Source organism: Neofelis nebulosa, chromosome 12, assembly GCF_028018385.1.
Source record: "Neofelis nebulosa isolate mNeoNeb1 chromosome 12, mNeoNeb1.pri, whole genome shotgun sequence".
Taxonomy (NCBI): Eukaryota; Metazoa; Chordata; class Mammalia; order Carnivora; family Felidae; genus Neofelis; species Neofelis nebulosa.
Genome location: NC_080793.1, coordinates 51,110,203 through 51,135,155, shown reverse-complemented (window position 1 = coordinate 51,135,155; position 24,953 = coordinate 51,110,203). Strand labels below are relative to the sequence as shown.

The 24,953-nt window shown below is 43.2% G+C and overlaps 1 protein-coding gene and 1 long non-coding RNA gene across 2 annotated transcripts in view; one reads left to right on the top strand and one right to left on the bottom strand.

Moving 5' to 3' along the window:
- SAXO1 (stabilizer of axonemal microtubules 1) overlaps window positions 1-20,153 on the bottom strand; it is a 96,116-nt gene extending 75,963 nt beyond the window's left edge. Inside the window, exon 1 of the mRNA XM_058695256.1 lies at window positions 19,793-20,153. Coding sequence (XP_058551239.1) covers window positions 19,793-19,839 — 47 coding nt within the window. The 5' untranslated portion in view covers window positions 19,840-20,153. The remainder of the gene's footprint in view (window positions 1-19,792) is intronic.
- Window positions 20,154-20,241: 88 nt separating this feature from the next.
- LOC131490879 (uncharacterized) lies at window positions 20,242-22,785 on the top strand. Its single transcript, XR_009251245.1, has 2 exons — window positions 20,242-20,330; window positions 22,225-22,785. It is a non-coding gene; the product is annotated as an uncharacterized LOC131490879 (long non-coding RNA).
- Window positions 22,786-24,953: the final 2,168 nt, after the last annotated feature.

Here is a 24,953-nt window from a genome sequence, read left to right as displayed (position 1 = left end):
AAACAGACACTGCATTTAGCCAGGTTGCACACTTCTAGAAACCCCAATCTTTTAGGATGTGGCCAAGAAGACGGGAGCAAAAGGTTTCTGAGCACCCAGAACACTGAAGCTGTTACTTATTATCAGTCCAACGGCAGACCCTTTTCTTTACTCCTTTATATGTACTCGGTTAGCTGATTCTCCAGAATAAATAGCAGCTGATAAATAACAGGGGTTAAAAAAGCAATTCCAGGCAGGCACACCGATTTTAAGAGAAACACTTAAGGCAGGTCCATGTTTCTGTTATCAGAAAAAAAAAAACCAATTTATTAAAGAAATCAAGATGGTACATAGTGGGATTTGCGGAAATTTTCTTTCAAAGTGATTTATGTGAGCACTGAGATGGGAGCACTTTCTCAATAAAACTGCATAAAGGAAACTTAATTTTACGGTTATCTACCAAATACTGACCTTTCAACCACACATGAGACTCTAGGCTAAGTACTTTACATACGTTATCTCATATTATCTTTATACCAACCCCATTTTACATAAAGGAACTAAGACACAAAAGGTTAAAAAAAAAAATTCAGATCTAACCCCAGAATCTCTAACCTAGTCACAACATTATGGTGTCCTGCATTGCTCTCTCATTGTGTTAGTCCATGTTTCAAATACATGGATTTTAAACTGCCTGAAAATAAGGATTAAGTCTTTCACTTATAATAACCCCAGGAAATCTAAGTGAAGTTCAGAGCATTAAAAAGGCATTTAAACACATGCTGACTAGACATCAGTACCAAATAACATTTTTGCCTATCCTATTTCTCCAAACCCTATAAAACTACCTAATGAGGAATTTGAGCCCATCACCACCCTCTCTGGCAGAGACAGTGCTTCTGGGTCTCTGCCTCTGCGAGAGGCAGGAAAGGGTTCAACCACAGTGTCACCTCCCTCTGTTTGCGCTGGGAACCCCAGGGCCACGGGTGATGTTAACAACAAAATATAACCGACCGAGGCATGCCTTGGAACACATGGAGATTCCCACTCAACTAAACTGAGTACACTAAAAAGTCTCCAAAAACTGTGCCTAATGAACCTTAAATTCCTGGTGTGCCCAGAGTTAAGACTTAGATTTTAAGGCCCAAGGCTGAATCAATATCCCTTACTGTAGGCAAACTAGTGGAACCTAAATCCTATCAAAAATAGGATCCTTGTGCTTAAATACACAGTGAGCCTTGAGTGAGGCAGGGATTGGGATACCAACCCCCACATAGTCAAATATCCACATGTAACTTTTGACTCCCCCAAAACTCAATAGCCTACTGTTGACCAAGAAGCCTTACGGATAATAGTCAATTAACACATTTTGTATGTTTGATGTACTCTACACTGTATTCTTACAAGAAAGAAAGCTAGAGAAAATTTTAAGAAAATGAGAGAAAATTCATTTATGATGCTGTACTGTATTTACTGAAATAAAAAATCTGTGTAAGCAGGCCCATGTTCAAGGATCAACTATATATATATTTCAGTATTAGCTTTCTGTAAGGGCAGAGGGATAGGTTATTCAGCCCAAGGATTAAAAAAAAAAAAAAACAACACAAAAACACAAGTGTAACAACCCAAGCCAATTTTTCAAAAACCCAAGACCAATTATACCATTTATCCTCTTTCTCTCCCTCATTTTCCATATTTCCACATGCCTATTGAATCATTTCAAATCTTACCAGTGCTGAGGACGTGTAAAAAAGGAAATGAGAGAGAAAAACCAAGGTAAAGATGAGTCGCTCTGTCTTGTCTTTTTTTAGTAGGCTCCACACCCAATACGGATGGAGCTCAAACTCACATCCTTGAGATCAAGGCCTGAGCAAAGATCGGGTCAAAGGCTGAACCACCTGAGCCACCCAGGTGCCTCTAGTTGATTTGTTGTCTTAGCCAAAGGCAAGCAAAGAGAAGAAAACCAATAGAGAGAGTCGGATTTGGCAACTTTGTTTTCACTTATCCATACTTAGTTGCCACATGGGGGTTAAGAGCTCTTGTTTTCTTAGATGTTTGAGACGTCGTAAAAGTGCTAAGGCACCTTGCCCCTGACCGTCCCAAAATACTCTGACCTGAATTATTAAAACCAAAGCAGTTGAGGTGTAAACAGGACCAAAAGTAAAGAATGCCACACGTGAACCTGATCTAAGACTGGGTGGTGGTGTCTGTTAACCTGTAAATCTGGCAGACCAAGGGGGAGGGGGCGCGCAGAGCGTGAGAGGCAAACAGAGCAAGGCACCCACAGCACTGTCCCTGTAGAGAGGCCTGGATAAAGTGCCCCAGCCAGCTAGCCCCTTACCGTAAGAGGAAGAGCCAGAACATCACAACGGGACCTCCAAACGTGCAAATCCTACCACTCCCCTTGCTCAGAACTCAGACAACACTGGTGACTGTATGTTGGCTTCTACTGTTAACTTTTCCAAGGGGAAAGTACACACCGGCCAGCGACACTGAGTTTCTAGGCCCCCTCAGCAGATACACTACATTCTAATAAATAGGCCTGGGGGCCAACACATCAATCTGCTGGCCCGGTCAGTGTTAAGGCATGCCCAACGGTGACTGCTCTCCTCTCGGGGTGCTGACAAAAAGCAAGATTCTGTGCCAACCAGAAGCACCACCAAGGAATGCTGGGCCGTGAGGGTGTCTCCACAAATCAGGCATTTCCCTGGCAACAGCCCTGCCTCCTTGGGCCTCTAAATTTCCACAGCCTCCACCTAAGCTCAAAGGTGGCTCAGGAAGCTCAGTGGAGGCCCTCCTTGCACACATTGAGCGCAAGCTGGCTTTCAGACAAACGGAATTAAGAAGCTGGAGAGGATCCAGGCGAAAGGAGTTTGTGAAAGGGTGCCTAACAGTAGTTCACAGCAAGCTCCACGCCTGTTTGGATGCGAAACGCAGGTAGGCTCCTACGTAAGTTCTTCACAGCTTCAACAGCAAAGTCAAGCTAGCAGCTGGTGCGATTTCAGTCTCCTTGACGTTTTTAGAGATTAGATTGCCCTCTTGTGGGAAATAGGAAGGTAAAGTTTCATGGGATCTCCCCTTGCCTTTATCCAAGGCCACTGTGGCTGGCACATGTCCCATCTTGGGGCAAGCACAGACCCTTACCCTTCTGGAACACGGACACAGTTCTGTCACATCGTTTAGTTTTTCTAGAGAAATAAATTCCGGACTTTTTTTAAATCAGGGGATTACATATAATGCTAGCAACTGTTTCCATCTTTTAGAAAAATATCTGGGAGGCACGCCATGTGTGAACAGGGTATTGCATATTAGTCTGCAGAATGGTCTGGTGAGTCTGGAATACAGGGTGATAGTACAGTTAGCATCCCAAGTAGTTAGTAAACAAGGTGTCAGCACAGTTTGGGGAGCCTAAACTATAGGATGCATGATAGGAGGTAGCTGGAAAGGGAGGGTAGGGGCTTGAATAAATGTAGCTTGTTCTTTGATCAGTGGACAATCCCACAGGCTTTGAATCAAAGTCATGTGATCTGCGATTTAGCATAACTGCTGCCAGAAATAGCACTGTGACATGGCACCTGGGTTAAGTGGGTTAAGTGTCCCACTTTGGCTCAGGTCATGATCTCACAGTTCATGAGTTCGAGCCCCATGTCGGGCTCTCTGCTGTCAGTGCAGGGCACACTTCAGATCCTCTGTCTCCCTCTCTCCCTGCCCCTCCCCTGCTTTCTCTCAAAAATAAACAAACGTTAAAAAGAAGAAGAAGAGGAAAGAAATAGCACTATGACTAGTTCCCGCTAGAGCAGAAATGAAAATGGAGCCTACTGTCTCAAGCAAGCTCTCCAAACATGGTAGAAAATGACAAAATCCTTCATCAACGAATGTAACCTTCTTGATTCTATATCAGGCTTCCTGAGAGAGAGTTCTCGAGACCAGAAGGACCATAGTTTTTGTTGTTGTTGTTGTTTTTAATAGCTTTTTTTTGAGAGAGAGAGGGAGACAGAGACAGACAGATCATGAGCAGGGGAGGAGCAGACAGAGAGGAAGACACAGAATCCAAAGCAGTCTCCAGACTCTGAGCTGTCAGCACAGAGCCCAACGTGGGGATCGAACTCACAAACCGCAAAATCATAACCTGAGCTGAAGTCAGATGCTTAACCGACTGAGCCACCCAGGTGCCCCTGGGGAGCCACAGTTTTATTGTAGATGTTGCCTCATGCCTCCTGTGCCCGATGCACAATTAGAATGTGGGATCTCCCACCATGGAGGGTCTGCAGGGGAAGCAGAGTCCACGATGCTGAGGGACCATGTTCTCTGCATCTGTGGAGGTTAGGGTGTCAGTGAAGGAGACCACAAAATAGACCAGGGAGACCTGGAAAGCACGAAAACCTCCCTTCAAGGTTTGACTAACACTTATGGTGGGCAGGGGGATGAAGTGAAGGTCCCTCCCAAAGGAGGATTGAGAGGCAAGTCGGAGCTCAAAACAGAGGACACTTCTCACTGATGGCAACAGAGGGTGGTGAGTGCCAGTGTCACATGTCAAGGCTGGTTCCAAACAACCCTTGCCAAAAAATTCCTATAAAACAGCCTGTACCTTTACGGTGCTTCTTTTTCACCAATGACTGGAAAGATTTGAAAGCCCTAAAATTGAAGCTCTTCTCCCTGACGAAACACATGCCTTTAGTTTCTTGGGTTGATAATCAATGAAGTAGCTTCATGGTTTAGTCCATAGCCCACATGCACCAGAATCACCAGAGTTCATTGTTAAAACCTGCAAATTCCTGGACCTCAGACCCACAGAGTCAAACTATATGGGGGCATGGCCCGGGAATTTGCATCTTTGAAATAGCTCTCCAGTTGATGCTTAAACACATTGGAATTTCAGACCTTCCTTTGCATTCAGGGGAAGGGCACTGTCATGGGGAAAGTGTCTCTCTCCAAGAACAAGAGAAGAAGATCCATTCTTGTGATAAAGCCATTATTGCAAGGTTATCAAATTATAATCCATGGTTTGAGAAAGCCTCTAGCCCAGTGATTCTCAACCTTGGGCAGTTTTCCCTCCTCCAGGGGGCATTTGGCAATAGGACAATAAAAAATATTTCCAGGGGCGCCTGTGTGGCTCAGTCAGTTAAATGGCCGACTTCAGCTCAGGTCACGATCTCGCGGTCCGTGAGTTCGAGCCCCACGTCGGGCTCTGTGCTGACAGCTCAGAGCCTGGAGCCTGTTTCAGATTCTGTGTCTCCCTCTCTCTCTGCCCCTCCCCTGTTCATGCTCTGTCTCTCTCTGTCTCAAAAATAAATAAACGTTAAAAAAAAATTAAAAAAAAAATATTTCCAGACAACTGGGTGGGTGTCATGTGCATCTAGTGAATAGAGGCCAGAAATGCTACTCAATATCATCCAATGCACAGGACAGGTCCCTAAAACAAAAACACCAACTTGTGCCACAGTTGAGAAGCTGCTCTAACCTAAGTTCAGCCTTCTGTTTTCATAAATGAATAGAGAAATTTAAACATACTAATGTTTAGCCATTTTTTTAGCTGCTTAACATCTCAAGCCCTTCCTTTATTTGAGAAATTCTCAACCAAGTCAATCTTGTGAGAGGCAGTGCCCATCTCCCGCTAGAGAAACCAAAAGGTAAGACACCCCCACCAACCCCCAATTCCACAGTGAGGCCTCAGCATCTGATCAAGTCCTGGCAGATCTGAAGCTCCCATCTGGAGATTTTAATGTACAACAAGTGATGCAAGAAGAATAAATAGCTGGCCCAACAGTGAAGAAGTCATTCCACTGGGCAGGGACACTGGCAGGGCCAGGGCTGTGTCCAGTGGTCATCACTGCAGGGGCAGTGTGTTCAATACCAAGAGGGCATCAGCAGTATCCTCACCAGATGGTCTCCAGAGAGTGACTGGGGCTATGGCTCTAACCTCCTGCCTTCTCTTATACCTTCCCATCCCCCCATCCTTGCTTCTCCAGCCCTCCTACTAATTCTGTGAACCATCCTACAGCTTTTCATTTGTTTAAACCTGCTTGAGCCAGCCAGGGTCCATTTCAATTGCTTGAAGCAAGAATTCTGAATAATAGAACCATTCTAGGAGCTTTCCTAAGCACCAGCATCATCATTTTAAAATATCCACAGCTGGTTCCTGCACCTTCTGATACAGGGACTAGAAACTTGAAAAGCGAGGGAGACCAAAACAACAACCCTAAATCCACACATGACGGGGACCCAGAGCAGGCATGTAAGTGCACTACTGGGACAGAAAACATATTTTTACCCATGGTTTTTCTCCCTTATCGTATTGTACGATGTGAGGTTATTTAAGATTTTTCAAATTCATAAATAATAAATAAAATTCATTTATATGGATGACAAATAGGAAGGCTTGATTCATCAAGTGTCAGAATCTCAGGAACTGTCAGGTTGGCAGTAAGGAGCAAGGAGGGCTCTCTAGCTCAGAGGGCAGTTTAGAAAGGCTCCAAGGTAGTGGGAAGTAGAATGTCATAAGGAAAGAGAATCATGGGTCATCCCGGTATTGCAGGGCAACATGTTTCAAAAGTCCATACACTGGTTGCCGGAAGCTTGAAATGTATTTCCCGCAAAAGCATGGCTTCACATGGTGGCTAGTATCCCAGGCTAGCCCACAAAAGCCTCCTAAACATGCACAGCTACATGTAGATATTATCAGGGAAAGTTGTAGAGACAACAGATGAAGCATTTTTATACATTACTCAAGGCTACTAAAAGGGCTGCAGAAAAACAAGGGCACCAAGTGAAAAGACAGGTTCAGTAGAGACAGGAGGCTAAAGTCTGCACATGTGCTTTACGCATTAAATATAAATGCCTGAAGAACCCTCTTAACTTCCTGGGTTTTTCAGGCACATATGGATCTCAGCTTATTCTTCATATCACATGCATCCATAGTTCTTTGCTCTGCAATAGTCTTTCAAGTTCAATCATCGTATTAAAATAAATGCTCTTCTCCCTTTCCAGAAATCTGGGTTTTCGGTGTTGAAAGGGACCCTGGAGATCATTTTGTCAAACCTCCTGTCCAAGGCAGGAATTCTTTCCACAGCATCCCAATAGGCACACGCCTGGCTCAAGAACCAAAGACAGTCCACTTCAAGTTTCCATGGTCCTGCTATAAAAGTCATTTGTACTGACCCCACATCAGTTCCCATGAAGTGACCACTCAGTGGTCTTAGTTCTCCCCTCTCAATGACCCAGAACAAGTACAGCTCCTGCTCTGCAGATTTCAGCCTTTCAATTACTAGTTGACTGTCTATCCATTCCCTGATCTTGTCAAGTTCAAGGTTTCTCACTGCTAGAACACATTCCCTGTAACCTGGCCCTCCTGGTCACTTGATGTGATCCTTTAAAAAATGAAGTGTCCACAAGGAAAAGCATCCTTCAGTTGTGGTATGACCAAGATCAATAAAGTAATTCTTTCTTCTGACGTGCACACCCTACTTCCATTCAGCCTGAAACCAAGTTAATGTTTCTTAGCAGCCACATCACACCCACAAATCACGTTAAACTTGTGGTTAAGTAAGACGCAAAGACCTTTCAGTGAACTATGGCCAAGACAAACCTCTCCCATTATGAATACATATAATCGATTTTTCATCTCAAATGCAGAACCTCATGTTTACTCTTGTTAAGTTTCAGCTTGGTTCAGGGCCCAGCATTCCAGCCTGTCAAGATAATTTTGAATCTTGATTCTGTCATCTATCACACTTGCTATAGTCTTCCCACTTTGTGCTTTCAATATATTTGATAAGGATGACTTCTAGGTATTCATCCAAGTGTTGACAAAAATGTTGAACAAGACAAAGTTAATGGTGGTGTCCTGTGGCATGGTGCTACTGATGTTGTTCCAAGTAGGCAAAAAGCCAGTCAACTGATGGCTCTATGGACAAGCTTGTTCAATGAGCTGTGAATCTACCTAATTATACTATCGTCCAATCCATCTTTCACCAACTTTATCTATAAGACTATCTTGGCAAGAATCCCCAAGGGGCCAATCGTTTTTTTTCTAGTCATTTTTTTCCACCCACCCCATATTATTGAGAATACCCTTCTCCCCCAACCACCCAGTCTGTACAACCCCACAGCCCCAGAGCTCAGCCGACTGGACCAAGGGAAAGGACTCTGAATGCCAGAGGAACCACATCATAGGCTGAGCCCCTCTTCCTCTTGAAATTTGGAAATAGTACACTAATTAGTCTTTTTGGTTATCAGAGAGTTAAGTTCTATAAAGTTAGAACAGGGCAGCTACATACAGCTGCCATGCAGAGGAATTCAGAGTGCCAAGAATAAACTGGATCAGCCACATCCCCAAGAATCCACGAAGCCTGAGAAAGACATTCATTCTAACTAGCCATTCAATAATTTTTGGAAAAGTCAAGAAAACATCTGTCCCTCCTCAGCTCTGTGACATACCTCCACTTTTCCCTCACTTCTTTAGGCTCACCAACAGAGGCTCTAGAAGATCTCTTCAGACCCCTTCAAAACCCCAAGATAAAAATTAACTGCACTCAGAAAACACCAATAGAGAGAATAGGGGACTATCTCATTGTCTGATGAGCATCAATGTTTCCACTTTAATTTTATTGTGGTAAGAAAATTTTTTGATCCTTAATATTTTATTCCTCTGACCCATCATCATGACCACTTTACACATCTTCAATGTCCTCCTCCCCTTACTTCTTTGAGATACCTTGACTTGTCTCGTTTGCAAATGTATATTTGATCCATTTGCATATTCGGGTTATCACTTTTCTCTTTCAAGTTTTGTTTGTTTGTTTTTTTTGCCACAGCTGGGCCTCTGTCCCCCATGGACCACAAAGCAAATTCTGAAATGTTGCATGGGTATAGGTGGGTCTTAGGTATACCTGGCTACATAAGAAAGCCTGTGTGTAAATTAATGTGTTGAGAACTTGGCATGATAGTGCCTAGAACCTGGCTGACGAGCATTCTCCCTAGTTCTCTTTTGTAATATAAGTCTTAAAAATAGCAGAATGCAGTTTCAAAATTTAGAGCCTGCAGGATTTTTTTTAATTGAAGTATAATTGGCACACAACATTATATTACTGTCAGATATACAACAGAGTGACTCCATAAGTCTATACATTTAGCTATGCTCATCACAAGTGTACCTACCATCTGTCTCCATACAACACTATTACAATACCATTGACTATACTCCCTATGTATTGTGGTAATAACACTTAAAACAAGATATACCCTCTTAAAACTCAGTGTACAATAAGTATTGATGATAGGTACAATGTTGTACAGCAGATCTCCAGAACTCACTCATCTTGCTCATCTGAAACTTTATGCCTATTGATGAGTAACTCCCCATTTAACCCCTCTCCTCAGCCCCTAGCAACCAGCATTCTACTCACTGATTTTATAAATTTTTTAGAAAACTCAAGTAGAATCATTTATATTTGTCTTTCTGTGACTGGCTTATTTTCCTTAGCATAATGCCCTTAAGGTTTATCGATAAGGTCGCATATTGCAGAATTTCCTTCTTATTAAAAACTGAAGCATATTTCATTGTATGTGTATACCACATTTTATCTATTCATCCATCACTGGACATTTAGTTTTCTTCCAAATCTTGATCATTGGGAGTAGTGCTACATTGAACAAGGGAGTACTAACATCTCTTTAGGATCATGATATCAATTCTTCTTAGATAAATACTCAGAGCCAGAATGGCTAGATAATGTGGTAGCTCTATTTTCAATTTTTTGAGGAATCACCATACTTTTCTCCATGGTGGTTGCATCATTTTGCATTCCCTCCAATTCTCAAGGCAACTTACACATGGTAGAAAATATTTGCAAGCCATGTATGTGATAAGGAGTTAATCTCTAAAATAGAAGGAATTCCCATAACTCAATAGCAAAAAATAAAATTTTAAAACAACTCAGGCAACAACAGATGTTGGCAAGGATACGGAGAAAGAGGATCTCTTTTGCATTGTTGGTGGGAACGCAAACTGGTGCAGCCACTCTGGAAAACAGTATGGAGGTTCCTCAAAAAACTAAAAATAGAACTACCCTATGACCCAGCAATTGCACTATTAGGCATTTATCCATGGGATACAGGTGTGCTGCTTTGAAGGGACACATGCACCCCCATGTTTATAGCAGCACTATCAACAATAGCCAAAGTATGGAAAGAGCCCAAATGTCTATCAATGGATGAATGCATATGTATACAATGGAGTACTATTCAGCAATCAAAAAGAATGAAATCTTGCCATTTGCAACTACATGGATGGAACTGGAGGGTATTATGCTAAGTGAAATTAGTCAGAGAAAGACAAAAATCATATGACTTCACTCATATGAGGACTTTAAGAGACAAAACAGATGAACATAAGGGAAAGGAAACAAAAATAATATAAAAACAGGGAGGGGGACAAAACAGAAGAGACTCATAAATATGGGGAACAAACTGAGGGTTACTGGAGGGGTTGTGGGAGGGGGGATGGGCTAAATGGGTAAGGGGCACTAAGGAATCTACTCCTGAAATCATTGTTGCACTAAATGCTAACTAACTTGGATGTAGATTTTAAAAAATAAAAAATAAAAAATAAAATTTAAAAATATCCTAGTTTAGGGGCACCTGGGTGGCGCAGTCGGTTAAGCGTCCGACTTCAGCCAGGTCACGATCTCGCGGTCCGTGAGTTCGAGCCCCGCGTCAGGCTCTGGGCTGATGGCTCGGAGCCTGGAGCCTGTTTCCGATTCTGTGTCTCCCTCTCTCTCTGCCCCTCCCCCGTTCATGCTCTGTCTCTCTCTGTCCCAAAAATAAATAAAAAACGTTGAAAAAAAAAATTAAAAAAAAAAATATCCTAGTTTAAAAATGAGCTAAGAACTCCAATAGACAACAGGTACATGAAAAAAAAGCTCAATATCACTAATCATCAGGGAAATTCAAAATAAAACCACAGATAACACCTTATACTTGTCAATTGGCTATTCTCAAAAAAAAAAAAAAAAAAAAAGACAAGTGATGATCACTAATTTTTAAAAGTCCAGGGGCACCTGGGTGGCGTAGTCGGTTAAGCGTCCGACTTCAGCCAGGTCACGATCTCGTGGTCTGTGAGTTCGAGCCCCGCATCAGGCTCTGGGCTGATGGCTCGGAGCCTGGAGCCTGTTTCCGATTCTGTGTCTCCCTCTCTCTCTGCCCCTCCCCTGTTCATGCTCTGTCTCTCTCTGTCCCAAAAATAAATAAAAAACGTTGAAAAAAAATTTTTTTTTAATAAATAAATAAATAAAAGTCCAAAGATGTTAGAGGAGCCTGGGTGGCTCAGTCAGTTGAGCGTTCTACTCTTGATCTACTCAGGTCATGATCCCAGGGTCATGGGTTCAAGCCCTGCATTGGGCTCACACTGAGCATGGAGCCTGCTTAACATTCTCTTGTGCATGCTCACCTGCTCTCCCTCTGCCCCTCTCCCCTGCTCACACTCTCTCTGAAATAAAATAAATTTTAAAAATCCAGAGATGTTAGGGTACCAGGGAGGCTTAGTCAGTTAAGTGTCCAACTTCGGCTCAGGTCATGATCTCACAGTCTGTGAGTTCGAGCCCTGCGTCAGGCTCTGTACTGACAACTCATAGCCTGGAGAGCCTGCTTCGGATTCTGTGTCTCCCTCTCTCTCTGCCCCTCCCCTGCTTGTGCTCTGTCTCTCTCTCTCAAAAAAAAAAAAAAAAAGAAAGAAAAGAAAAGAAAAGGAAAGGAAAAAAAGAGAGAGAGAGAGAAAAGATCCAAAGATGTTAAAGGACCTGAATGAATTCACAAACCTAATAATCAAAACCAGGACTAGAATTCAAACATTCGAACTCATTGTCCCATGTTCTTTCCCAGACATTACTCATCTGAGGCAGGACAGAAGAACAATGTGTTCAATTAATCTTCTGCTTTTAATTTTGAGCTCTTATTCAGATATATATAGATTTTCTTTATTTGAAGAACAAAGTTACATCCTACTTGAAAGAAAAAAATGGATAGTTAAGGGGGAAAGTTTTGATTTTTTTAAATAATCATGTATAGGATAACGTTTCTAAAATTAAGTAACTGACCAGCATAGGCAGAAATGTAAGTTCTTTTTTTTAATATTTATTTTAAGAGAGATAATGCATGTGTGAGGGAAGGGAGGGGGTGGGGGGAAGACAGAGAGAGGGAGACAGAGAATCCCAAGCAGGCTCCCCACTGTCAGCCCAGAGCCTGACATGGGGCTCAAACTCATGAACCGCAAGATCATGACCAGAGCTGAAATGAAGAGTCAAAGCTTAACCAACTGAGCCATCCAGGCACCCCATAACTTCTTCCTTGAATTATTTGTTAACTTTAGAATGAGATGCTTTGGGATATTCTGGATACCCAAGATATACAGATGTATTCAAGTAAGTGGTTACATTGACAGCCATTTAGAAACACTTTCCTTGAAGACCATCACAGATGCTTCAAAGTTATTTGGAAGGAGGCAATAAGGAAGAGAATAGAAGGGAATGGTAGCATATGCTAGGCAGTGAGGATCCCTTTAATCCCTAAGTCACTGTTTTTAAGACTTGGAAATGTCTAAACTGAATTAGAAACTTTACCTGAAGGTTAATGTCAACTTAAGAAGCATAATCATTGCTTGACTCAAACGTAAGCATCCCTGAGAGGGCAGAGGGCCTTCCCACTTGGGTGAGGAGCAGATTATATCTTTATGAACCCACTCTATCCTCCAAGCTTAATCAAATTCCCCAAGCAGTTAAGCACATCAGGCTGTATGAATTCTCTGCAGAGTATTTTTCATTACTCGCCAGCCAATAAACAGAATTAACACCCTTCCCTAGAGTGCAAGTTCTCCATGGGAGCAAAAGAGCTGATTCCCTCCTCCCAGGGCCTCACGACCTAGAACACAGACTGACAGCTTTACATTTACCTAATAACACTTATTTATGCCTTACTACTTATGCCAGGCATTGTTCTATTTGCCTATTTAATACTGAGACTCAATCCTCACAACAACACCACAAGATAGGCTCTATGATCCCCATTTTACAGACGAGGGTGCAAAGGTTCTGCTCTAAAATGGTTCCACATGACACAGCTGGTAAGTGCAAAGGCTGGGATTTGAACCCACATGTTATGGCCCAGGCCCTGTGCTCCTAACTCCCACATTGCACTGCCACTCATAGTAAACCATCAGCACACTGTTGAATAAAGAAAGAAAAATGACAAGAATGGCATGAAGGTACCTTCAAGGAAATATTAGCAAATTACCCATCCATTCAGGAGTTTTAACCAAACAACAGACTTAAAGTTGACCTAATTCAGATATTGGGTATTTGTTTTAATGGCGGGGGGAGATGCCGCTCTGTTGAGTACTTTGGAGAAACTGTTTTTGTGCATTTTGTCAGAGACGGAGAGGGAGAGAAGGAACAAGTAGGGGAGGGGTAGAGAGAATCTCACACAGGCTCCACACTCAGCATGGAGCCTGACATGCAGCTCAATCTCACAACCGTGAGATCATGACCTGAGCAGAAATCAAGAGTCAGACAATGATTGAGCCACTCAGGCGCCCCAGAGAAGATGGTTTTATCTGCACTGCTCACCTGCTCAGACACATCAGTGGCTGTCTTTGCTGCCCAAGGTCCACTCTTAGACATTTAAGAGCCCCACACAATTACCTCCATGGAGCTTCTGATCTGACCTCCCTCTCAAGGCTTCAAGTGTTCAGTTGGATGTGATGTGTCCACCTCTCTATGCCACCATGCCTCTGCAGCTGGTATAGACAGTCCTGCCCCCAAGGTTTTCCTTCAGAGCTCGCCACTAAGTACCAGGCATGTGCTCCCCTCCCCCCCCACCCCCCCACAATCCTCACACCTACAGAAAGACTAAACCACCTGCACAAGCCCAAAGTGGCATAGCCACGATTTGAAACTGGGTAGCCTAAGTCTGGCAACTCTCTTTCCCCATGCCCCAAGCAAATGACTCCCCTTCCTACAGCCTTCTCTGCTATCCCTTCCCAAAGGGAGCTCTCCCATCTCTGAAATCCTACATCGCTTATTTTATCGGTCTTGTTCATTGGAAGCTTAGCTACTTTTCCCCCCCAAGGAGACCAGTCACCTTCCCAAATGAACTGTAAATCAGAAGGTCAGTCCAAAATATTTTAATATCAATAAAGGGAAAGGGGGGTTAAAAGTGCCCACAGCAGACGGAATTAGAGCAGGGGCACTCAAAACTCTAAACTGACCAATTTGTAGTCTGTAAAACTGAGATCACTTTAACTGCTGTAGTCTGAATACTATGAAGTTGTGATTTCCTATCTGAAATTTGATTAATCATTCATACTTACTGAACTCATCTTTTATAAGATGAAATGTGTTTATGGGCACTAAGCATTAATTCTGATATCACAAAAAATGCCATCATTTTTAAAGAGCACGTAACATAACACAAAGCGCCCAATTCTACAATAAAAATAATTCAATGTTAAAGGAAAAGGGTGGGTTTTTTTTCTTGGCTCCTCTCTCTGGATTTGCTAAAGATAAAAAGCCACCAGCAAGCTTCTATTAAAAGCTGTTCTTTGTCTTTTTTCTTAATCAGAATTTATGAAGTCAATTTTATTTAAATTAAAAACAAGAATTCTTCTTGAAACATGTAATATCAAACCAATTCCTTGATTTTTTTCCTTCCTCTTAATTTGTAACAGAGACTCTAAGAAAATAAAATCTAGGGTTAAGGAAATTTCCATCAATGTGAAGAAAATATTTTCCAAAATTAAAATAACAAGTTCCTCCCTGGTTAACATAACTGATTTAAGTTGCAGATACATGACTGGCCCTGAGATCACCTTCCTCCCCAAGCTCTGTGAAAGGGCCAAATCCACATCCTTTTCAACAACTCGCAAGTCCTCTATGGGACTACCTTTTTTATGAAATGCTGCACATACTACCAATGCTACATAAATATTTCATGATACATTACCCCGTCTTGGAATTTTCTGCAAGGCTGCACAAAGTCTTTAAAACAGCACACTGCAAGCCATAAAATAATCAGATATAAAAAGCAAGCTATATCAACCCCTCGATTAACTGTTTTTTAACGTGAATTTCAGAAAAAGGAGTGTTATTACACTTTAATCTCAGAAGAGAGATTTGCTATTTTTATTACTTTACTAAAAGGCTTTAAGAATTACACCTTTTTTAACATCAAATATTATTTCTTAACTGGACAGGAGCCTTCATATTACAATCTGTAGTCAAAAATAGCCCAGTGTGACTTGAAAACAGACCACAGACTGTGAACTGTAATAGTCAGTACACTCTCTGACACACAGTAGATGAATAAAATTTCATCGATTGACCTAAATTGTGCCTAAAGCTTAACAAAATGTGTTCTTATGTATTAAAATGAATCTCAATGCTTCAATTCCACTATCTGTAAAATTAAAGGGCTAGTGACCATTAGGATCCCTTTTGGCCTTAAAAATCTGACATTTTACTTCATCTACAGCCCTCTCCCAACCCCAGTTTCAAATTTAATAATTTGGGACATAAATAGCTCAGTAAACCAAAAACATCCACAGGGAGAACAGAGGCTAAGATCAGGGAATCAAACTTCCAAACTAAGCAATGCTTCCCATGTAGAGGGATCCCCAGGAAGATAATAATGTATGAGAAACTACTTTAACAATTTTTAAACACTACATATATGTAAGGTGGTATAATACTGAAAACTAAAGAGTAGCATTTTTTTCCATAATATGAAATGCTGATGATACTCAAATGTAATTGGAAATCCTATTCTCTCAGACACAAAAGTAGGGTCACTATACTCAAATCCCCCAATATAGCTCTGTTGTCCAGATAATTAAGTGATAAGACGGTGGGAAAAAAATGTTCAACTGTTCACTTTCTTGTGTTTCTTCAACCCATGAATAGTTTGGCTTATTTGGGACTGATTACATTGAAAAGAGAATATAACATTTCATTGTAATAATTCCACTTGCCAGACTTTGATGGTCAAGTGGACTGTTGTAGAGCCTTGAGCTTGATGCAGTAAAATACGTGTGGTTTGTTCAAACCAGCAAAGTTCATCTAAAGGGTTTTATTTTGGTTTTTTGTTTTGTGTTTTTGTTTTGAATGTTAGAATCTTTAGATTTAGATATTTGAAACACCATCCCTTTCTAATCTGACCTACTCCTCAACGTATACCACTTACGGAGCTCTGCTGGGCTCTAAAATATAATTGCTCATTTTAGAAAACAATGTGGTAAATTTAAATGGTAAAACAATATGGTAATTTAGAAAATTAAACTAAGGAAAACCCAGAACTCCAAGGTTTTGTTTCCCACTTAGGCTGGTCTCTGACTTAAGGAGAGATGGTTGGGAGAAGGCTGCCATCTTGTGGCCAAGAGTAAGAACTTGTTCCAAGAGCAGAGCCCATGCCCAGAGCCTTTGACAGCTGCTGCTGCAGGAAGGAAGACTTCCTCTCCAGGAACCTGTGCATCCCAAGCTTCTCCACTAACAAGAAGCAAGTCTTCAGAAATACAGTTGAAAGGACAACTCTTTGCATAAACCTAGCCTTAGGAGGAAGATGAAGTGGGAGAGAAGAGGGAAAGGTATGAGCTTCCTTAGCAGTACAAAGAACCTCCACAACTCTGGTCTAAAAAATTAAAAGAAACCAAGCCGAGAGAGGTCAAGTGACTCAAACCCCAATCTCCCCTTTTCCACCAAAGGGCCCTCTCCTCTGACAGACTTCTTCGTCACACATACTTTTCCTCCAGATTTCTCATCACTTTCCCATAACCTCAGGCTGGGAAACGTCAAAAGTTATTGACATCCAGGGCTTAGAAAACACCTATAAAATTCTTCTCATTTCATCCCAACACACCTTGGAGATTTAACTTGAGGTGAGGAGGATGAGGACTCCCAGATAATGAGACTCTAGATCAAGGTTGTCTAGTGAAGTTTCTGTGATGATGAAAATGATCCCCCATCGGCACTGTCCAATAGAGTGGCCACAACACCCATGTAGCTATTGCAGTGAGGAACTGAAGTTTTCATTTTATTTGCTTTTAATTAATTTTGATGAAATGGTCCACGTGACTGGTGGCTACCCCACTGGACAGTACAGCTGTAGATCTTGCCTTCCTAATCCATTCCAGTAGATCACCTTAACAAACAAAAAATATATATTTTTATTCAAAAAGCTGTTTGACTAACAAATAGAGAATAGTAATATTACAGAGCACACAAAAATAGAAAACGCGGTCTCTGCTTTCCAGGAGTATATGATCAAGTGGGCACGGATAAAGCAGGCAGACTCATAACTAGAACTGAGAACACAGGGAGAAGGGTCACTGGGGAGCTACAGGACTGGGTTAGTGGAGACTTACAACCGAAACAGGGCCTTAACAGGTCACACAGCAGGAGGAGGGGACACAGGCATTGAAAGAACATGGAGGCAAGAGCAAGGAACAGAGATGGGAGGTCATGAGGTATGTACAGGAAATGCCAGAAAGCTCTATCCACCTCAAGGAGTGGCTTTGTGTAAGCCAATCATTGGAGGGAACGTTAGAAAAATGTGTTAGGACCAGTTTCCAAACATAAAAATGAGAGACCCTAGGAAGGAACTATGGGAATAAAAAGGAGGGGACCAATTAAAGAAAGACCACAGAGGAGGAAACCAGACTTTGGAAATAATTCTATCTTGGAGATGAGGGAGAAGAGAAGATTCCAACTTTTAAACCCAGGGCACGTGGAACGTTGCTGGCACCATTAATGGGGCAGCTACAGGGACAGGGGGGAAATGGTGAATGTTCGAAGGCTGAAGTTAATGAGATAGCCAGGTGGGTCAACACCTACTTTGAGAAGTGAAAGAAGACAGAAGAGAAGCGGGGCGACGGATGTGGGTCAAACCAGAGACCACAGACTGCGACCACAGAGTGGAGGGGTAGATACAGGAGGAGGAGGAAGCAGAGAGAACCAAGGATGCCTGTGATGGTGAATAGCCCCCTTGCAGGGATGAAGGAGACACAGAATCATTAGGAAAACCCAGAGAAGCAGTTCGCCTACAACAGGGATGGGAGGGGGACTTCTCACTGCATGTACTTTGCACCTCTTGGATAAGCATGCCTACCTTCCTAACCACTTAGGTGCTGAGCAAAGATGGAAAATAGGCCTTCGATCCCCATGCCCACAACAGTGCAGATTAAACCCTAATGACAATCTGATCTCATTATCTCAGGAGGAGGCCGGAGGGTGAAGTAAAGGGCCCCCCCAGGGGATGGTGAGCCATAGAGGTTTTGCGTCTGTCATGTGGAAAGGTAGCCCTAAACTAAAACATAATTTGGCCCCACCTATCAATGCTTAAAAGCAAGACCCATACTCGTATATGATCTAGATCAGTGGTTCCCAATCCTAGCAAATGGTCAGAATCACCTGAAGACGGCCAGCGAGGCCTACCCTCAGAGAGGAGGGTTGAGCAGTCTGGGCAACCGACCTGGGCTCCCCAGGTGACTCTCATGATCAGCCCAAACTGAGGACCATCCATTGATTCCAAACATGTATAAGGCTTCTAATCCAGTTTTTAGAGTTCTCTTTAGTATTCCCCACTACCAGTGCCATCTTTTACACTCTTGTGCACATTGTGGTGGGCAAGCACTTTTTGTAACTTCAAGACGTCAAGCTATATCAAGCACAACCTAAAAGCAGGAGACTCACATTATCTCATTTAATCCTTAGAGAATCCTGGAGACATTCAGTTCCCTGCCCAAGATCCCACAATTAGCCACAGCCCAGAACAGACCCTACGGCCCACCCCTCTTTCTGATGCCTCTCCGCAGTCCCCAAGCCCAACAGTTCCCCAGATGTCCTGGGAAGCAACTGGAAGGAGCATATCAGATTCTGTGAGATACAAGAAAGGAGTCAGTCATAGAACTTTAAGGAAAGCCCACAGTTTCTCCCTGGGACTACCTGCCTTTGTGGAGCTTCACCCAGGATTGGCCTTTAAAGGCAACTGGCCTTGGGGCACCTGGATGGCTCAGTCGGTTACGGTTAAGCGTCGCACTCTAGATTTCAGCTCAGGCCATGATCTCATGGTTCCTGAGTTCGAGCCCGCCTCAGGCTCTGCGTTGACAGTGTAGAGCCTGCTTGGGATTCTCTCTCTCTCTCTCTCTCTCTCTCTCTCGCCCTCTCTCTGCCCTTCCTGCATGCTCTCTCTCTCTCTCTCTCAAAATTAAAAAAACAAAAACAACTTTTAAAGGCAATTGGCCAGCACAAGGGCGGAAAGTGATTTCCTTTCCTTATTCTTGTTCAAATCTGCACCAGGGGGAAACAGGTGTTGCAAATACCTACCACTTCTCTGATGAAATAGCAACAACATCTCACTGGGAGGAACTCTGACACAGTAAAGGACTCCTCTTCCCCAACCTACCCCCTTCCAAAAGTCCAACAAAAGCAGCAAGATTCATCCCAACCTGGCGAGGGGCTTTCCATCTTTGACACTGTCTAGGCTGCAGGGAAGGGAGCACACACTGCGCGGGGCGCTGCCGGGGTTTCGACCTCTGTGCAGCTCTGGGTGAAGGAACACATTTAAAGGCCCCAGGACAGCCACGTTCGCCCAGACTGAGTCAACGCGGCCGCCCTGAATGCTAGTGGACAAAACTGCAGCCTAAAAAATGGTGACAAGCGGACAACTCCGCCATGGTGCCGCTTCACCACTCGGCACAGGCTTACTCTCAGCCTAGCTCGCAGAGTCTGAAAATCCCGCTCCTGGATCCTTGGCCAGGGCGCGGCCCCCTTACCCGCAGGTGCACAGGTCGCAGAGGCACTTCCTCTTCACCGGGGCCATCCCGACACCTGGATGTCCGCTCAGAGCATCCCCTGACGCCGCCGCCTCGTGGGCCCCAACCTCCTCTCTGGGGACACGCCCAGTCTCGAGGGCCTTAGCAAAAGTTCTGAATATTTACTCCAAAGCAAACTTAAGTGGCCTTTTGCAAAGTCGAGCTGTCTGTTCCCTTCCCGGAGCTGGCCTCACACAAGAGCAGAAGTGAGCGTGCCCTGCGCACCAGCCCAGGTGATCTCCCCCTGCGAGCGCAGCCCGGGCCTCTGCAGGCCCGACCCATGCACCTGGAGCAGCTGCCCGCGCCCAGGAAGCCGCGGGGCCTCTGTGACGTCCCCAGGGACAGGAGCTGAACCACAGGGTGGCAGTGATGTCACAAGGGCCGCTTGTGAGGTCAGGACGCTCCCAGAACCTCACCCGGCGGCCCAGGACAAATGTTCCCTATTGAACCGTAAAGAAACCGAAAGGCGAAGGTTGTGACGGCTTTGGAAAACTCGCAGGTGCGCAAGTCGGCAAATGCCATGAGCACGTGTGCAAAAGGGCCGAAAACGCCAGTCATCACATGCGGTGGCATTTTCTATCTCTAGGATCTGTGATGCCCCTTTAAAAATGCATCCTTTGACCTCCCTTCGGCTGGCCTTAAATACCATTTCGGGTTTTCTCATAGAAATCCATACCTTTGGCTCCACCCTCCCATCCACCTTGAACTCTTGAGAACAAAGCAGTTTCAGGGTGCCGAGGCCTTTCTCGCTCAGGTGGGTGCTTACTCGCTTTTCCAGGTGCTAGTAATGATGCCTGGGCAGTGGTCCTCATTTTAGAGCTCAGGTTTAGCCATGGGAAACACCCGGCTTCATAAAAGCCAGATTGCCAGCCCCCACCCCACCCTGGGAGTTTGATTCAGTAGGTCTGGGGTGAGTGGAGAATGTGTATGTCTGACAAGTTCCCGAGTGTTGCTGATGCTGCTGCACCAGGGACCACACTTTAAGAAGCACAGCTGCAGAGGTTCTTTTGGCCTCTGTCGTCCTTCCCTGATCCTGTTCCTGAGAACCACCACAGATCCTGCCCAGAAGCCACCTCCAGTCTGGGACTCTAGTTCCCTCGGGAAGCCAGGTGATTCTGATCATGAGGCAAGCTGAGTTGTTTGGAATCAGACATCATGACTTCCTGGTTGTGGGAAATAGGAGTTTCAGGTATGGACAGTCCTATGTTGTTTTTTTTTCCATGCTCGCTAACCCTCCCCATTCATTTTAGTGAACGAGTCAGAGCACCTTCAACTGCAGGCCACTTAATATTCCAAGTTTACTTTCTTCCACGTTAGGCTCCAGAACGGAGGGCAGCAAACTATTGCCTGCAAGCCAAATTCAGCTGGCCATCTGTTTTTTACATGGCTAGTCTACTAAGAATGGTTTTTACTTTTTTTTTTAAATGTTTTATTTATTTTTGAGAGAGAGCATGCATAAGTGGGGGAGGGGCAGAGAGAAAGGGGACAGAGGGTCTGAAGCGGGCTTCATGCTGACAGAGCGAGCCTGATGCAGGGCCCAAACTCACGGACGGTAAGATCATGACCTGAGCCAGTCAGGTGCTCAATCGACTGAGCCATCCAGGCACCCTAGGTTTTACATTTTTAAATGGTTGAAAAACGTAAGACTATTACATGACTCACCAAACATAAAATCCAAATTTTAGTGTCTCTAAAGTTTTGAGGGGCGCCTGGGTGGCTCAGTCGGTTGGGCATCTGACTTTGGCTCAGGTCATGATCTCGCAATCCGTGAGTTCGAGCCCCGCATCGGGCTCTGTGCTGACAGCTCAGAGCCTGGAGCCTGTCTCAGATTCTGTATCTCCCTCTGTCTCTGACCCTCCCCGCTTCATGCTCTGTCTCTCTCTGTCTCAAAAATAAATAGATGTTAAAAAAAAAAAATTAAAAATAAATAAATAAATAAATAAATAAATAAATAAAGTTTTGAATTTTGTCAAAAAATTGGTAGAAATATTCCTGGTTTTGCTTGTTGGCCCACAAAAGAACTAAATATTTACCATCTGGCTTTTAACAGAGAAAGTTTACCAATCCTGGATCTAGAAAGTCAAAAAGGTAGATCCAGAGGAGAGCAAAGCTTACCGATCTTTCTTAAGAACAGAAGAGTATGGGGATGCCTGAGTGGCTCAGTCAGTTAAGCATCTGACTTCGGCTCAGGGCATGATCTCACAGTTCGTGAGTTCGAGCCCCGCGTCGGGCTCTGTGCTGACAGCTCAGAGCCTGGAAGCCTGCTTCACATTCTGTGTCTCCCTCTCTCTCTGCCCCTTCCCTGCTCATGCTCTGTCTCTCTCTGTCTCAAAAATAAAAAGTAAAAAAATAAAAAACAGAAGAGTATGAAGCTGCTCCTTGCCTTCCTGTAGGAAAGATGGAAACCTTGGGGGTTCGGGAGACAAGACGGAGAGGTGGGAGCTATTGAAAGCCAAGGCAAAGCCTGCCTGCCATCCATTGACAGGGAACATTACATAATTTTTCCAGAAGAACTAAAATCCTGGACACCAGCCATGTCTTGACATCTGCCTAAACATGATCCATGAGTCTTCCAGAAGAAGGATGCCCCATTCATGCCCACAGACTTTAATGAGAACCACCTCCCATTCAAACTGCCTTTGTGGATAGATCTTGTCAACAACCTGTATGTAGTACGCCCAACCTCCCCCATCCCTGCCTTCAACAGAGTGGAGATCTTGAAAGATGAATGGGGTGTGGAGAAAATAACCTCAACACCGGTACTTCTGCAGAGCCCATGCTGGCCAGCACAACCTGCCCCCGCCCCGCTTTCTACACTCACTGCCCACATTTTGTTAGTTCCAGCCAACTCTACCCTGCCCCATCTAAACACCTCCATAACCCTGTGCCAAATGTCCTTGCCTGCAAAGAATTTACTGTCACTTGCTATATGCTAAACACCTGTGCATGCTTTCCCACAGGTTCTCTCATCTATCTCTTAAAACCGACAAAATCTGGGGCACCGGGGTGGTTCAACTGGTTGAGTGTCCAACTCTTGATTTCAGCTCAGGTCACAATCCCAGGGTCATAGCATCAAGCCCCACGTCAAGCTCTGTGCTGAGCATGCAGCCTGCTTGAGATTCTCTCTCCCTCTCCCTCTACCCCTCCCCCACTCATGCACGTGCGCTCTCTCAAAAAATGTTTTAACTTAAAAAATCTATCATATTACAAATCAAAACACTGAAGCTAGGAGTCAAACTCAAGATTACACAGCTGATAAGTCCTGAAATTGGGATTCAGGCTCACCTAGGTCTTTCTTTTTAAACTTTTCCACTTAAGAAAAGGATAAAGTAAAAGAATGAATGGGGGAATTTGGAGAACATAAAGATCACTGCAAACAGTGTTTTCTCTTAATATTGTCCATTTGCTTCTTAATAGGACCATCTTTATTTAATATTTCCCCAAAATCTTTTTGTAAAATTGACACTACTCTGTGAGGCTACAGAATTTTTATTCCTTAGCCTTGTAACTAACTCACCCAACCCCCAGCTTCTTGCTGTACATTATCTGAAAATCTCTTTGTAGAACATTGTTTAAAAAATCTATAGTTATTGCTTTGAGTGCAAAGCACTTTAGGAAAACACTGTCTTCTCAGCACCCTAAATAATTAGGATTGCTAAATTTCACTGGCACCAACAGAAGACATAAATAAGACCATCATAAGACACAAATTAAGCACCTAACATTAACCATTCAGTCACTCCACATTGCCATTGACAGGAAACATCACAAACACTTAGTGGTCCCCTAGCTCTTTCAAACCAAGCATTGTGCTGAATAATGGAGACACAGACAGTGTCCTCATGGCCCTTAATCTAGACAGAAATGGGCAACCAAAATATTGCCCAAGTATATCACTATAAACTATTAAAGGGTGAAGAAGCAAAAATAGAAGGGTCTGGTGATTTCTGTCAGATATTTGAGGAAGAAATAACAATTCTATACCTACTCTTAAAAAATAGAGAAAGTGGGGCGCCTGGGTGGCTCAGTCAGTTAAGTGTCTCACTCTTGGTTTCAGCTCGGGTCATGATCTCCCAGTTCACGGACTCAAGCCTCGCGTCAGGCTCTGCGCTGACAGTGCGGAGCCTGCTTGGGATTCGCCCTCTCCTCTCTCTGCCCCTCCCCACTTGCATCTCTCTCTCACTCTCAAAATAAATAAAAATAAATGTTTTTAAAACATAGAGAAAAGAACGCTTCCAGAAGCCAGTATGACTCTGATTCTAGAGTCAGATAAAATTGTCACGCAAAAATGACAGGCCAATATCTCTCATTAATATGAATGTAAAAATCCTTTTAAAACATTAGCAACCAGAAACCAGCAACGTATAAAAAGGATGACATAATATGACCAAGAGGAATTTAGCCCAGGAATACAAGGTTGTTTTAATAGGGGAAAATCGATGTCATGTACCACTTCAGTTGAATAAAGGAGAAAAACTACCTGATCTCAATAAATTCAGAAAAGTCATTTTGTAAAATCAACACTCAGTTGTGACAAAAAAATCCTCAACAACTTAGGAAAAGAAGCGAATTTCCTTGACCTAATAAAAGGTATTTACAAAAAAGCTACAACTACCATCATACATGGTGGTAAGACTGAATTCTTCCCCTATGATGTGGGGAACAAGACAAGATGTCTGTTTTCACTGCTTCTATTCAACATCCTACTGGAAGTTCCCCTCAGCGGAATAAAAAGAAACTAAATGCATCAAAATTAAAAAGGAAAAAATAAAACTGTCTTTAGTTCAGATGCCATGATCCAATATGTAGAAAGTTTTAAAAAATCCTATAAAAAAAAAAAACTACTAGAAATAAGAAGCAAAGCTTCAGGAGACAAGATCAATTACAAAAAAAAATGACTTTCTATATCTTCACTATTCAGTTAAATTAACGATCTGATCCACAATAGCACCAAAATCAATAAAACAGCTAGGAATAAATATAACCCTAAAAGTGCAAAACTCTTACAGTAAAAACTACAAAACACTGCTGAAATTAAAGATCTAAATGGTGAGATTTATGATGTGAATGGATTAGAACATTCAATATTATTAAGAAGGCAATCGTCTCCAAGTTGAGTTAC